Source organism: Ambystoma mexicanum, chromosome 3p (genome assembly GCF_040938575.1).
Source record: "Ambystoma mexicanum isolate Mex_15411 chromosome 3p, UKY_AmexF1_1, whole genome shotgun sequence".
Lineage (NCBI taxonomy): Eukaryota > Metazoa > Chordata > Amphibia > Caudata > Ambystomatidae > Ambystoma > Ambystoma mexicanum.
Window position 1 is genome coordinate 1,167,980,705 of NC_090925.1, and position 16,299 is coordinate 1,167,997,003.

General features: G+C 44.5%; 1 protein-coding gene across 3 annotated transcripts in view; it reads left to right on the forward strand.

Moving 5' to 3' along the window:
- The window catches only part of DDX46 (DEAD-box helicase 46), a 1,330,317-nt gene that overhangs the window by 211,128 nt on the left and 1,102,890 nt on the right, over positions 1–16,299 (forward strand). For all 3 annotated transcript variants that reach the window (XM_069652574.1, XM_069652572.1, XM_069652573.1), the window contains exon 4: positions 10,749–10,857. In XM_069652574.1, the coding sequence (XP_069508675.1) occupies positions 10,749–10,857 (109 nt within the window). The remainder of the gene's footprint in view (positions 1–10,748; positions 10,858–16,299) is intronic.

A 16,299-nucleotide genomic window follows, 5' to 3' on the forward strand; every position in this document is an offset into this window, starting at 1 on the left:
CCAAGAGGAAGGGTAAAAGAGTCTCACTCTTGGCAGGAGAAAAAAAGAAACCCCAGAAATCCAGCAAAGCTGCTGGGGGACTCACTAGGTAGGGAAATTCAGCCTAAACAGAGAATTCTCCCTAACACTCGCCCCCCCCCAGACTAAGGGACAGGAGGATTTAATCCACTCCTGGATGAACCTCATACCTCTAGTCGATGATATACATCCTAGAGAGTCCATCAGCATTTTGATGGTGACACCCTGACCTGTGCTCAATGGTGAAATCAAACCCTTGCAGGCAGATTGACCATCTCAATAGTTTTGGATTTTCCCCTTTCATTTGCATTAACCATCTCAAGGGTTGGTGGTCAGTCTGAATAACAAAAGTAGAACCATACAAGTATGGCCTAAACTTCTTCAGTGCCCACACAATAGCAAAGCATTCTCTTTCGATAGTTGCCCACCTTGTCTCAGGATCCTTCAGTTTCCTACTGATGAAGCAAATGGGGTGCTCCCTACCCTTCTCATCCAGTTGGCTTAGAACTGCACCTATACCTACATTGGAAGCATCAGTTTGTACAATGAAAGGTTGGTGGTAGTCAGGAGCTCTCAATACTGGAGCTTGGCAAAGAGCTCTCTTCAGTTTTTCAAAGGCCTGATTGCACTCCTCATTCCATTTTACCTTTTTAGGGAATTTGGGAGAGGAGATTACATTCAGTGGAGAAGCTATGGTCCCATAGTTCTCAATGAAATTCCTGTAATATCCAGTGAGGCCTAGAAAAGCTCTCACTTGGGTTTGAGTAGTTGGTGTTGTCCAATTTTGCACAGCTTCAATCTTGCTGGGCAAAGGCCTTATTTCTCCACCTCCTACCTCATGTCCAAGGTAGACCACTTTACTTTGACCAATCTGGCACTTACTGGCTTTGATTGTCAAATGGGCCTGTTCCAGAGCCTGCAACACATGTCCTAGGTGGTTCACATGTTCTTCCCAGGAGTGGCTGAAGACTGCAATGTCATCCAAGTATGCCATGCAGAAATCTTCCATCCCAGCCAGAACCTGGTTCACCATCCTTTGGAATGTGGCAGGTGCATTTTTTAGTCCAAAAGGCATGACCTTAAACTGGTACAAGCCAACTGGGGTTGAAAATGCAGTTTTCTCCTTGGCATGGTCTGTCAGGGCTATTTGCCAATAGCCTGACGTCAGGTCAAATGTGCTGAGGTACTTGGCTGCACCAAGTTTATCCACCAACTCATCTGTCCTGGGCAAAGGGTGGGCATCAGTCTTGGTGACTGCATTTAGAGCTCTATAGTCCACACAGAATCTCAAATCTTTGGATCCTGCCTTTGGTACTAACACAACTGGGCTAGACCATGGACTAGTAGAGGGCTCTATTACCCCGAGATCAAGCATCTTCTTGACCTCTCCTTTGATGTGGGCTCTGATATGTTCTGACATTCTGTATCCTCTGCTTTTGACTGGCAGACAGTCACCAGTGAGTATCTCATGCTGGCCCCAAGGGGTCAAGCCTGGTGACAGTGAGAACAGGGAGGCAAACTGATTTAACATAGATTTGCACTCCTCTTGTTGCTCAGGTGTCAGGTCTGAAGAGAGGTTGACTCCTTCGATTTTTTCATCTAAAGGCACACCTCTGAGAAGATCAGGGAGAGATTCACTCTCTTCTTCCTCTGCAGCTGAAGCTAGAAGCAAGGCTCCTACATCAGGTCGGGAGATGTATGCTTTTAGTCGGTTGGTGTGGAAGACTCTAGGAGCTTCCCTGGGTCTGCCCAGATCCACCAGATAGTTGACCTCTCCAAGTTTTCACACAACCTTGAAGGGTCCCATCCATTTGTCTTGCAAGGCCCTCTGCCTTGTTGGGAGCATAACTACAACTAGCTGGTCTTGAGTAAACTCAACCATGTTAGCCTTCTGGTCGTGCCAATGTTTGACCAGGGCTTGACCAGCTTTCAAGTTGTCACTTGCTTCTGCCATCATGTGTGACATTCTCCTCCGGAGACCTATCACATAGTCAGTCACTCTGACTGGCTTGAGGGGAGGAGCACCTTCCAATCCCTCCTTAATCAGGGCCAATGGACCTCTGACTGGATGGCCATAGAGAAGCTCAAAGGGAGCATAACCTACTCCCTCCTGAGGGACTTCTCTATAAGCAAAGAGAAGGCATGGCAGTAGAAGGTCCCACTTTTTCTTAAGGGGTTCTTCTAAAGCACCTATCATGCTCTTCATGGTTCTGTTAAACCTTTCAACCAACCCGTTTGTCTGAGGGTGGTATGCGGTTGAGAACTTGTAGGTAACTCCACAGGTTTTCCACATGGCTTTCATGTAATGGGACATAAAGTTTGACCCCCTGTCAGAGATTACCTCCTTAGGAAACCCAACCCTGGTAAAAATACCAAGGAGGGCCTTAGCCACAGCCGGAGCTGTAACAGTCCTCATAGGAATTGCCTCAGGGCACCTAGTAGCATGGTCTACTACAACAAGTATAAACCTGTTGCCTGAGGAGGTTGGAGGATCAAGGGGACCAACAATGTCAATCCCTACCCTCTCAAATGGGACTCCCACAACTGGGAGAGGCACTAAAGGTGCCACATTCTTGGAACCAACCTTACCAGAAGTCTGGCAGGTATGGCAGCTCTTACAATATCTATCTACTTCAGCCCCCATCTTTGGCCAATAAAAGTAGAGTGAGAGCCTTTCCTTGGTCTTCTTGAAACTCAAGTGACCAGCCAAAGGTATCTCATGGGCTAGTTGTAAGAACTGTTGTCTGTTCTCTTGTGGGACTACAAGGCGTTTGTAGTCCCCAGGTTCAGACTCAGTGGGTTCACTGTAGAAGAGGCCATCTTCCCAGTGCAACCTATACTTCCCAGGCTCTTGCCCATCAGCTTGAGAAGCTGCCTGGTGGCGGAGACCTTCCAGAGTTGGACATTCTCTTTGCCCCTTACGAAAAGCTGCCCTGCTAGGCCCACCTTCTGCCAGTAAAGACTGCAGCTCAGGATGGTCCTCAGGGTCCAAATCTCCAATAAGGTTGGGGCCTCCTTCTAGCTCTTCCTCAGAGTCTAGCTCAACCACACAGGGTTGTACCTCCCTCTCAGCCTCAGCTGGAGGTGGAGTTACAGGTGTAACTTTGGACAACCTAGGGGAAGTCCTTGTTGGAAGCACTGGAGTGCTTGCTGCTGGCTTTTTCCTAGGAGTCTTGGGTTGCCCCTTTGCTCCTGATCTGGTAGTTACTGCAGTAAGTTGCTCCAGTGGGAGAGGAGTGATTTCTGTCATCATCTCCTGAGATAACCCTCTCAGGGTTTTCTCTCTTGCATGTTTTGTGAGTTCCTGTAACCTTTTGCTAGGAGGTCTGGGGGTATGAGATATCATTACATTGGATGAGAACTGGTAACTGGGGACACATCTGCACAGGCCCACCAGCTAACTTGGTGAGGCATTTGGGTGCCTTAGCAACATCCTCTGCCTTGAAAAATGATTCATCCACCACAGTTATGCTGGCTCCAGTGTCCCTAATGGCAGGAGTCTCCTGACCATTCACCTGGACACTGTCCTTATAATACTCTTTAGTATTATCTGGGATAGAGTTATAGACATCTAAATTCTGTTGTTCCCACAACCCCAGAGAGACTAAAGAAACACTAGCTGAGACTCCAGTGGGTTCATCAGCTAGTAATAGAAAGTTTCCACTTGCCATATGTACTTCCTCTTCTGGAGCGAAGGCTAAGGAGGCAAGCTGGACCCCTGAAGGTTTGCCCTTACATCTGGGATCTCCTTTCACATGGTCAGTAGCCTTACAAACAAAGCATGAGCCAAAGGCTCGCTGGAATGGAGGCTTGTTCTGACCTCCTTCTGGTCTGGGACCAGAAGGTACACTAGCCTGATTTGGTTTCCCTTGTGGCTTACCCTTATAGTTTTGTTTGGGGCCCTCTTTGGAATTTGTAGTATTAGAATTCTCTTTGGAGTCCTTTTTAGACTGTTTCTCCCCATCCTTCTTCTGAGTTACCCCAGAATCCTTGTGAGTGGCCCTGTTGGCAACCCACAAGTCAGCAGCCTTAGCTAGTTTCCGGGAATCCAATTCCCTGGAATCAGCCAAGTGTTGTCTGAGCTCAGGAGAGCAGGCATCATAAATAGTCTCCAACATAAACAAATTCTTCATACCTTCATAAGTGTTCACCTTGTAACCCTTAATCCATCCCTCTAAGTTTTTCAAACATTCACTCACCCAGGTAGCCCAAGGGGTACCATCATGCTTTTTGAGGTTCCTAAACCTCTTAAGATACTGGGAAGGGGTCTTCCCAAACCTAGCTATCAAAGCTAGTTTCACACATTCATAGTCCTTCCTATCCTCCTCCCCCATCTCCATTACCACATCAGTTGCAACAGGGGGAAGCCTAGAGAACAACCAGGTGAGTAAGTCATTCCCTGTGATGTTCTGGAGCCCATGATTATATTCAAACAGAGACAACCAATCCAACACCTCCAACTTAGGCTCATACATACCAATCAATTCTTTAGGCATCCGGGGTCTTTTAGGACTGGAACTTCTAGAGGAGCCAGAGAGAGAAACATTCTCAACAGATAATTTCTTCATTTCTAAGTCATACTTGAGCTCCATTTCCCTTAGCCTTAGTTCTTTGTCAGTTTGAGCATTAAGTTTCTTATACTCCAATTCTAGCTTCATTTTTTCCAGTTCAAAGTACTGAGGACTAAATGTGGGACCTGGTAAAGGTCCAGTAGGTACAGCAGGTAGAGCAGGCAGAGGCCTAGGGGGGACAGTTACAACAGCCTCACCCTCCTCTTCTGACTCTTCCTCAGAATCATCAACATTTTGCTCCATGTTAACTTCAATACTGTCATCTACAGTTGCTGGAGTGGTAGGTTCCTCTGAACCATCACCCAGACTTTGGTTAGCCAACAATCTTTCAATCAGCTCCATTTTCTTGCCCTTAGTCAGGAGATCCTTATGTTTACAGAGCACTCTTAAACAATCAGCAGTTTTGGCTGCAAGGGACTCTTGACTATAGCTTTCCATAACTGACATGTTAGAGGATTACTTTTACAGTGCTAAGCTTTGTGGTTAGTTGCACTAAGGTATCTAAAGTACAATAAAATGTATACTCAATACAAATCCCACCGCTGTACACCAGTGTTAGGCAGAAACCTGTGCAGTTCCCTTGGGGAACACTGCAAAAGATTTAAGACCACAGGTGTAGCAGTAAACCCACTTGGTAGCAGTCTGCACCACCCAGATTTACCTGGCAGCTGTGGCTGAGCAGTCAGACTTCCCTCAAGAAGAGTTAGGCAGTATGTAAAGTATACACAATATGTACCCAGACACAATAGCACAAGCAAACACTGACCAGAGCTTGGTTTCAAAAGTATATAGTTATTTATTTTTAAGAACACATAAGTTGAAAACACTCTAGCAAAGTATAGTAAAAAAAACACTTCAAACACAGTTATAATGAAAGCAGTTCCGACCCTTACTCCTATCTAGACAACTCTAAGTTAACACCACATAATTAAAACAGAGGTGAGCGCTTAACGTTAGATGACACTCTAGTAGGTTCAAGAAAGGGATAAAAAGAACAGAAATGGGTTAAACACACCACTCTAAGGTCCAGAACACTTGCAATAGGCTCAAAGAAGCACAAAGTCACAAGTGAGCAAGGGTCACTAGGCAGGGCCCACTCTTAGAGTAGCCGGAGCGAAAATGTGCCCAAGATCACACTGTTATTAGGGATTCAAAGTCTTGCAAAGAGTTAGAAAGAGTTTAGAGTGGCTTAGAAAGTTTAGCCAAGGTGTCCCAGGCACTCCCAGGGTCGAAAGCCGGGGGCTAAATCTACCCCGTACAGTCGGTAGCAAGGGAAGCCAGGCGGAACACGGTACCTTAAGCGGGAAGGATCCTCCAGCGGTGGCAGTTGTTCCAGGCAGTGGCAGCAAGGCTCGACGTCGGTCAGGGGAGAAGAAGTTCTCGCTGAAGAGCAGAAGAAGAAGGTTGTTGCACTGCCCGGGAAGAAACCAGCCGCGGAGTCCTCCGGTTAAAGGGTTGTACCGACTTTCGTGGTTGGGGTAAAAGTGGTGGGGTTCCGGTTGCCGGGGTGCTTGGCACTGGCAAGGCGGCCACGAGATACCTCGAGAAGCGAAAAGAAGGCGAAAACTGGTTGTCCCCACCAGTCAAGGGAAGGAGCCACTCCGTTAAGAGTTCTCCTCGGTCGTCGGGAAAAGTGGTGAGACGGTTCAGCAGGGCTCCACCGGGTGGTGTCGTCGAAGCAGGTCGGCTCAGCTCTTCCCTCGTCGGATTCTTGGTCCTGTGGCGACTTCTGAAGTTCCAGTCCCCAAAGCCCTGCTTTTATGCAGCAAACCCCCATTCACCCAGCCTAGCTGTCACTCAAACATGCTAAGTGGTGAACCGGCCGGCTCACCACTTGGGCCAATCAGGACGGAGTGCGACTTGAGTTACCAAGGTAACTCAGTCCAGGGTGCCTAAATCCCCCTCCACCCCTCCTAAGTACCCCAGACAGAGTGGCACCACTTTGGAGGGCTTCTGTGGAGAAGCCCGCCAAAAGTGGAACAAAGGGCTCCACTTTGGGTCAGAGTTACAGAGGCGAACGCCAACGCCATTTTAGAATCAAGTTTTGGCAAAAAGTCCCAACCGGAGTTATAATAATAAATATATAAACCGGCGGTATGTTTAAGGCTACCGTAAATAAATAATTAAATATGTTAGCCTAAAACAATGGGAAATCCCATAGGGAAATATTCGCGGTCGAATATAAAAAGTAGTTTCCACTGCCACCAGCCAAAACTCGATCAGGGGGGACGGAGACGTGCCCCCTCGACTAACAGACCCTGGGGCAATCGAATTGCCCCAGCCAGTACGTCCACAATATGATGGTTTGTACTGGTTCTGTTCAGGATCCAAGACTAGCAAAGTCTTTGGTGACTTTACATGCCCTGGGAGACAGTAGTCAGTCCCAGGGTATGGAGTCTATGTTGGGGAGTCCCTAGGACACCCCTGGGTCACGGCACAGAGGGTGCTGTGTAACCCACATCACAAAAATACATGAGGCCCTATGGAGTAAAAGACCCCATAGCCCATTCAACACAAGGTTTAACCCAGAAAACACACTTCAACATGTCCAAGAGGAAGGGTAAAAGAGTCTCACTCTTGGCAGGAGAAAAAAAGAAACCCCAGAAATCCAGCAAAGCTGCTGGGGGACTCACTAGGTAGGGAAATTCAGCCTAAACAGAGAATTCTCCCTAACAGATTCCGTCAGCCATTTTAGAACTTGTTGTACTTCGGCGAGTTGAAGATTTTTAGCTTCCGCTGGCTTGGGACAAATGGACACGAGGTCTGGAGCTGCAATAACATCAGGGCCGATGTTGGGATCAATTTCATTCGGGACCGCATCAATGGCAAATAACAGTCCTAAGTTCCTCTTTGTGTTTCCTGATCAGCCGTGCTGTAGACAGAAAGGTACAATGTATGATTCGGTGAGGTGAAGCTGGGCCTCTCTAAGAACAGTGAGCAAGGTGTCCACGTCTGGATCGCCCTGGTAACTTAGGGTTAGACCCAAAGTTAATTTATGCAAAAGAATGGGGGTCTGGGAAACTCTCTACCAGCACGAACACAGCCCATTGATTTGTTCTTGGGTGGATGGCCACTGGGAGAGTCTCAACCAAGTCTTTAGCTCACTGTTCTTTTCACAGAACAGGCCATTGGACTGTGTTCGTGCTGGTAGAGAGATTCCCAGACCCCCCCTTTGTTTTGCATTAATTAACTTTGGGTTTCACCCTAAGTTACCAGGGCGATCCAGACGTGGACCCCTTGCTCACTGTTCTTAGAAAGGCAATCGTTTCACCTCACTGATGATGCCCAACAAAGCTGAAACACGTGTATGGGGTTACTGATAGTACTCTTGTTCAGAGGAGAATTGTCTAGCATTTCGGCGCTGGACTGCCCCTGGGCAGGACAAAGGCTGATATGCCGGGACATTTCTTCTCTGTGAAAAGGACAGAGAGCTAAAGAACAGGTCATTGGGCTGTGTTCGTGCTGGTAGAGAGATTCCCAGACCCCCCCCCCCCTTTGTTGTGCTTGGTACATAGAAGTGTATTTCACTTTTGTGTTGCATTACACCGTCATTATTTTCAAAAGCCCGCCCTGCTCCACAGGATGAAGAAAAACTACCTTCATGAAGCCAGAACTATTGACTTTTTCAATGCTTGTTTTAGTATGTTATAACATAACACTGAAAATGTACTGCCTGCTACTTTGATGATATCCACTTGCCCACTTTTATAAATTCTTCGACGCAATAACTGCTGAGTAGATTTTCATATTTTATGCACAACCGCCTCCATCTGTGAGCCCCAAGCACTTTTTGCTGGACTACTGTTTTTTTGTCACTTCTCCTGAGTGAGAGAGAACATTTTTCTCCAGCCACTCATTCTTTTACGTTATACTTGGGCACTTTTTAGATTTCTTTTTATACCAGTTTCTTGGAGTCATGCTTTCCTCTAGGTTTTGTGGCCTGTCATTTACTGATGCAGCACATCACACTTTATGTGCAGAGGTGCTGGAGCTCTTTGAGCTGACCTTTTTATTTTCCTGTGATAACGGTTATCAAGGACAGGGAGAACCTTTTGGTTTTAGCCAACTTTTATTTTGTAGAATCAATCAGCACACCCCACCTTATGTGGCGAGCTGAGGGAATATGCTGTATACTTTTTCCACTACTCCTGTAACTTTCTAGTTAAAGTAATAAATCCATCTGAGTCGCTGGTGGCAGTGGATACATTTCTACCATTTTTGTGACCCTTAAATTGAAGGCTGTATTCAAAGCTGCTGTAAGGGACTCACGATTTGTTCTTTCTTGGTACTTTTTCTGCCATGCACGGTGGGGGGAGGGGACAGAGGGGGAGGGTGGAGTCTTTTGTTTGACTTCTCTTTGTTGGGTTGCCATTGGGAAGCCCACCAAGGTGCCAGTGTGTCTGCGAGGAAAGTAAGCAGGGGCGGACTTCTAAACTCAGCTGGTCTTTGTCTTCTGCTGTACCTGCCTGGAACCAGTTTCAACTGGGAGGGACAGCCACCACCCAGAGTTTGAATGTTGCTGATTGGCTGGGTTCCTGGATAAAAGGCGAGGAACCTGAAGCGAGGCTGAAGCTAAGCTGACCACTGGAACGGAACAATCGACGAGGAAGAAGAGAAGATGCCTGCAGCCACTTACAGACGACCAGAGATGCCTTCTGTGTAACCGCTGCTGGCCGACCCCTACTTCCAAGCCTCAGGAGAACACTGAAGAGGCGGACACTCTCCCTTAGACTAGTGGGACCAATCATTCTGAAGACAACTTGCAGTTTGAGCCATAACACAACGTGCTGTGAGCTCCACCGACTGCAAACTGCCAATACCGTGGGACCTGTGGCCAATGTGCAGTGCATCAACTTGCGAAGAACAAATCTACCCAAAAACTGTGGTGGACTCCTTCTGGACCTGAAGATGCAAGATTCCACTCCTTAGAGTACCCTCATCTGAGTGCTGGACCGAGAAAGCTAGACAAATCAACAGGGCAGTAACCGTTTTTCACTGGAGCTCTGAAAAGGGCCCCAAATCCACCGAACCAAGAATGAGAGCTCCGTGCCGAGACCCTCTCCATTCGACTGCTGCTGTGCGATCCACTCCAGTGACCCTCCTTTCATCTGCCTGACCAAGAATCTGGTTACCAGAGCTGCTGCATGGTGGGGGTGTCGTGCTGCATCCTCTTTACATGCATGGCACTGAGAGACGCCTGGTAGACCTTACCTAGAGTTGCGTTGCTGCTTGTGTATTTTTGGAGTGCTGATTCGTGTGTTTGAGAGTTCGCCCATACACATTCACTCAAGCCGAATGCCTGTGCGCCCTCAGGGAGTCTTCTCCGAAGTCCCTCAACCCTTTTGCCCACAAGCTGTTACTTGCTACAGACGATTTCCACAGCAACTCATGACTTTCTACAGCGTGTCCCTTGTCTTTTTGCCCTCCAATCGGACCCTGAAAGACTTCATAACTAGATGGGGATGGACTACTAAAGCTTAAGACCTCTGTAAAAGAATTGCAAAGTAACTTACCTTGTGTTGGTGTTGTTTCACAATCTTCTTTCTTGAAACAAAAGTATTACAAGTTTATTACAAAAGTGATTTTACTTGTACGTTTATTGCCGATTGCTATTCTGAAAAGCTTTACAACAGTTGCATTTTATTTACTACATTATCCATTGGTTTTTCATTGCATTACTGAATGTCTAGCACTTACCTTACTGGAGAAATATATTTTCCTTCGTATGTTTAATGAATAAATCATTATTTTGCATATAACGTTTAGTGTTAGTGTTTCTTTGGCCTTGGCCTATGTGTATGCTTTAAGTTTTTGTTCTGTCTACATCCCTTTCTCCCTCCTAAAATAAGCCTGGCTGCTCAGCCATTACTACCAACAACACTTGTGTGGTTCTGGCATATACCAAGAGTTGGGTTGTAGCCCTGTGTCCCAAGTGCGAGTCTACTAAAATCCTACCTAAGGGAGACTTTTGTGAAACTCCCTAACCGTCACTAGCCTAGGTATTTGCCACCGTTGCTGAATAGATTTACCACGTTTGCCGTGTCACAACCGACTAAATATTTTAATTTGTAGCTTTTTGTCTTGTTCTCTTCTCACATTTCAAATGGTTGAATTCAGGATCAATTGAGCTTTGCTCACTCTGTGCTTATGTACTTTCAGATCAAAATCTAAGGAGAAAACAGATGGTGTGGAAGCATCCAAGGACAAAAAGAAAGATGATAAAGATGAAGTGAAAGACAAAGAGAAAGAGAAAGAAAAAGATGAAAGTGTAAGAATACTTTTTTGTATGTTTTGTTAAATTTTTTGTATTGTTAATTTGTAACTTCTATTGAGCAACTTTGTTTGAAAAGCATTTATTTGTAAGTTCCTTTTAAACATCTGGTCTCCCTTACAATATTTAAACTAACACCTACAAATTCAAGCATTTGTTTGAGGACTGGTGGCATACCCAGTCAATTTTTTCATATTCTTAAGTATGCCTGATCCTAGAATTTGTATTTTACAGAAGCCCTAATTAAGCACTTATACATACCTTGGAATTAGAATGTACAATACCAGGCCTTTATGTATTGATTTGCAGGGTAGAGAAAGTATGGCTGCAGGGGATTACGGAGTACGTGATGGAGTAGGTCTGGCCGAAGCATCCAAAAATTGAACATTCTCAAATAATTGTGTCAATACGCATTTTCACTACTTTTTGTAATAACAGGGTGAAATTGAAATGCATTAGTAAGTAAGCCTTGATGATGACCAAATGGAGAAATTGGCAGCATCTTGGATTTCCATTTCCTTTTTTCTGAAGGAGATTAGCCAGAACTGAAATGCTTGCTTAACAATTCTTCTGTACGCTAAACTTCTTCATTTAGTTATGTTTTGTTACGATATACACTTTTTACTTAACATTTAATTGGTAATTGACATAACCTAAACTTTAAAAATGTTCCCGCCCCAACCAACCTAGGATTGCAAATTTTATCGGCAGTACTAGCCCTGATTTAATATTGATGATTTCAGGTCCTGAAATGTCCATTTGACGGATTCCGTTAAAGATTACATTAATCAACTGAATAGTTGGTAATTTGTAATTCCATTGACCTGTTCACTCTGGTAAAAGTCAGGATCTTGGCCTAGTTTAAAAAGGTGACTTTATTTTTCATGCAGACCACATTCAATTATTTTGTGGCTAAGCATTTGATTTGTAGTGTTCTAGGACAATATTTGATTACTACATCTAAAACAGTTCCATGTTAACGTTAACAAGCATTTGCAATGCCAACAGTTTGCACTTTTGTGTAGGCATGGGAAAGGCACTTGCCTGGTGCTGCTGTAGTGGTATTAACTGGCAATTAATGGTAGCAGGTGTAAAATGATGCGAGTACCTGGGCATCTAATAGCAGTACCTGAGAAATGCCTAATACTTATAAACAAGGTAAAACTGTTGGCTTTGTCAGTGCTTGTTTTTAACCCGACTACCGTAATGGACACACAAAGTGCATATAAATGAGTGTCTGACGGCAGACCTAGTTTAAGCCATTTTATTACACCAGTTGCGCATTTACAACTCCAATTGAGTCATTAACTCTCAAGAGGCTGCTTTGAAAAAACACTGGCAGGTAAAGTTTGAGGATTGAGGGCACTGGCATGCTCAAGGAGTTCCCATGAGGAGGTGTTTTGTGAGTGAACTGGGTGGGAATGGCCATAAGGATTAGCATGGCCAATCACTGTCAATGGGTGGGCAAATAACCAAACGCCTACAACCTGTGTGTCCCTCCTCATATGACAATTCTTCCCATCTGTACTCTAATGCAGTAGTTCTGGCTTCTAGATGGCTCTAAAGCGCCACCTAATAGGCCAAACTAAAAATAATCACTATAGGCACATATTTCCTGGGCAACCTTAAATTGATATAGGTTGTATTTGGCACAGTGTGGTACAATCGGACACATTCAGGGCTTGAATTGGGAACATTTCCAGTACAATCTGTCATCTTGATCTTGTTTGCATCTTTAGTAGCATTAGCACCAACCTTTTGGGTAGAAGACTTGTTTTCTTTGTGGGGAGAGCTTGTAGGAATATCTTTGCTATAATTCGCCAGGTTTGGCTGTTGTACCAGTTAGAATAGTGCAGACTGTCTCTATTCCCTGCAAATTGTTCCCATGCTACCTGGTCTTTGCCAAGTCAGTGCTCTTCTCCAGCATGCGGTCCGGCATGAATTCACATGCTCATGAACATTCCCGGGAATCCTCGGTGAAAGAAAGTTTCACTTTTCACTTACCTATATTTCTCCTCTAAACCAATTGCTGTCCTCTGGGTCATACTGCTCCCAGCCAATAAAGGTCCTCTCCCTAAGCTCCTCCTCTGGCAGCAATCTTCAGATTGTTACCGCTCGCTTCATTGTTGGGAGTCCTTGAGTTTTGCTCTGTGCGCTACTTCTAAGTTTTTTATCTTCTTTTTTTCAATGAAAAAAGTTTCTTTTTTGTATCAAAAGAGCTCATGTGCTCTTCTCTCCATTCGCCGACTGTGGGGATCCATTTGTTGGTAAATTTCAGTGCCCCTCAAAGGTGAAGATCGTCCAAGTTTCTTCGAAGTTTCCGGAAGGCCATCAGGCCTTCTCAGCGCCCTCCAACCATGACGGAGGAGAAGGAAGGACGATCCCTCTTCTGGAGTCCTTGCACACGATCCACAAGGACGGGAAGGAGGGTGGCGGCGGCCGGGCGGGCCTACTGCCTCTATCACGCCAGCTCACTCGTTTATGGAGCAGTAATCATATGACTATTTGAAGGTTCTAAAAACAAGCCATTGTGTTTGCATTTTGTTTCTATTCTGTAGGAGTGTATACAGTTCTGCACTACACCACGCCACAGAATATACAATAGGGATACATTCCACTATCAAGCCACCGTCCCCTGAAACCCAGTGGAGGTGAGTTTGACATGAGCAACACAAGGAGATGTTGCTGTTAACATACATTAAATGTTTTAAAATAACTAAAGATGACAGGCATTTGAAAAATAGTGTTACTAGTCTATGAACCTCATTTTATAGATTTTGAGGCTCATCCCATTGGCTAGAATATTGGGGCAAGGTATTTCCAGCCCACAGTGGACTACAACTGAAACATGTATCGACAGACATATAACCCCTGTAAAAAACAGAGGGGTACATATAAAAAAAATATAAGTTTTGAATTTGCATTTATACGTTTGGATTATGTTATGGGAATATCAACACACTCGTATGTGGAATATTTGTTTGTATGAAGATGGTATATGTGAGTCATGAATGATGGGAAAAGTGTTTTTGTTGAGCCTTTTTGAGCATGTTTAATTTTTTTTAGCATGTTTAAATTGCATTGGATATGTGAAATAAATATTGTATATTGCTAAGATCTAACAATTAAGTTGGAATCTCGTCATCTTTGTTCTATTGGTCCATTTTCTGTTTTTGCTATGTATACTCACCTGGAGGTCCATAGACCTATACCAGGTATCCCTTACTTATCAGATACTTTTATAATGACTAATGATCATTTTTGGAGTTGGAACGTTCTCGAGCAGCAGAGTTCTTTGCTGAATCCTTTGCCTTTTGTACAATTAAACCTTGTTATCCTTGCAAGCAATTCCTTGGCCCTTTTCCCTAGATGGTTGTATTCTTTCTGGCGTGAGCGTAACAGGGATTTGCCTTCAGTCGTCTTATGAGTGCTTCATATCTGTTTTCTATGGTACTGTTCGGGCAGTCGATATGAACTTATCTGGAACTCTGCTCCCACTTGTCTGCCTATCTGCCTTACCGGAATCGCATCTAATAAAGGCACTTACATTTACAAGTGTGCAGAAGACTCCCGTCATCCTTGGCCTCTTAAACATCATTATTTATTTGATTGTGACATTGGTTTATGTAAACCTTACACAAAAAAGAAAAATGCGTTATACAGATCTCTATACCCTAACAGAACAATTCTTGTTTAGCTTACAATTCCACATAAATTATTGCACAAGTCATACAATTCTTACAAATGTATATGTATATCCACAGTATTTTGTTTAATTGATATTGTTCTCAAATGTTTGTATTATAATTATTTAAATAAAAAAATTAACATTTGATTGTATAAACAATCATAGTTAGCCTAGTAGGAATTGCTCATTACCACCTGATACCAATCAAATACATTTGACGTAAAAACGTAAGCACTTCATTACTGCTTGACAGGCAGTCCCAAAATTCACAGCTCGTCTACCATTCCACCTTATCTGCGAAAATCCTAAACATTGTTATCCTTAGATTATGCAAGAAAGGACACTGTGTCATGAAGATGATTTAGCTTTTGGATAATTTCTGGCCGTTTGCAATAGCAATTTTGTTTGCTCTTTAGTTTATCGCGTATATAGAGAATCTCTCCTGTTAGGGAGTAAATGTAGTCTAAATCGAAAAAATTGAGATCTACAATAAGCGCTTGGGAATTTACACAAATAACAGGGAGCACTCCCAATGGTTTATTAAACCTTGGAAAGTGATTTTTGTTCTTTTTTTAGTTTTTTTTTTCAACATATGTTTATTTGCATTTTTGTTATAGAAAACGAAACAATCAACATAAAGATGACAAACGCCTCCTGACACCCCCCCCGCCCCTCCCACCCTCTCCCTGATCCTGGAGCCAGATTTACTGTCTTTCTCGTTGTGCATGGTATCCATTATGCCACCTTAGGGCCTTGGTCCATTCATTACTTTTCACGTTGGCCAAGTCATTCGTCTCCGTCCTTTCCCTATCCTGGATCGGATTCCTCTTGCGGGTCAATGATTCCCAGCAGGTTCACTGCCTTAGGGCACCATGTTCTATTCATCCCTCCTCCGAGGAATGCCAGGAGGGTGGGTCCAGTCTGTAGTGAATTTCAAATGATCTCCCTGTATTGAATGCGTGAGCAATTCCATGGCTACCACTGACCATATTTTGGCAATCCACTCATGTTCTTGGAGGGGGGGGGGTGTTTTCGACTTCCACCTACGAGCCAACACCATTGCCGACATAATCATTATTACATATACTTTACGGAGTGATTTCATAGGAATTTCGACCAGTGTCTCGTACATGCATAGCATATCCAGTCCCCGGTTTTCCCCTCCCACCTTCCCCAGGACCTCTGTTATAGCTTGATGTATGTATCTCCAATATGTGTCTAGCTTTGGGCATTCCCACCAGATATTGGCCCACGTACCGACACCTCCACAATCTCTCCAGCACTTTGGGGAGGAATTTGGGTATGTTTTATGGCGTTTGACCGGGGTTAAGTGCCATTGAAACATTATTTTTAGCCATGCTTCCCGGACTTGGAGAGATCTAGTTAGTTTAGGAATCTTGACTCCACAGCCTTTGCCACTCCCGGTCCCTTATGTTCGTGCCCATGTCTGCCTCCCACTTGCTCATATAGGCCCTGTTTGGTGTATTTTCTCCTTCCTTGATATATTTATATATGGAGGTCATCAGGCCTTTGTCCCTGGAGTGGGTATCTAAATATTTTTCAAAGGGGGTTGGGGAACACGAGCCTGCTTTTTTCAGTTCCGGGTGGTATAACCAGTGCTGCAGTTGGATGTATCCATACCTATGTCTCTCCTCTAGTCCAAAGTCTAATTTGCATTGCTCAAATTCTTTAACCTTGCTACCTTCAAACATGTCTCGCACCATTCGACATCCACCTTGATACCACCGCTC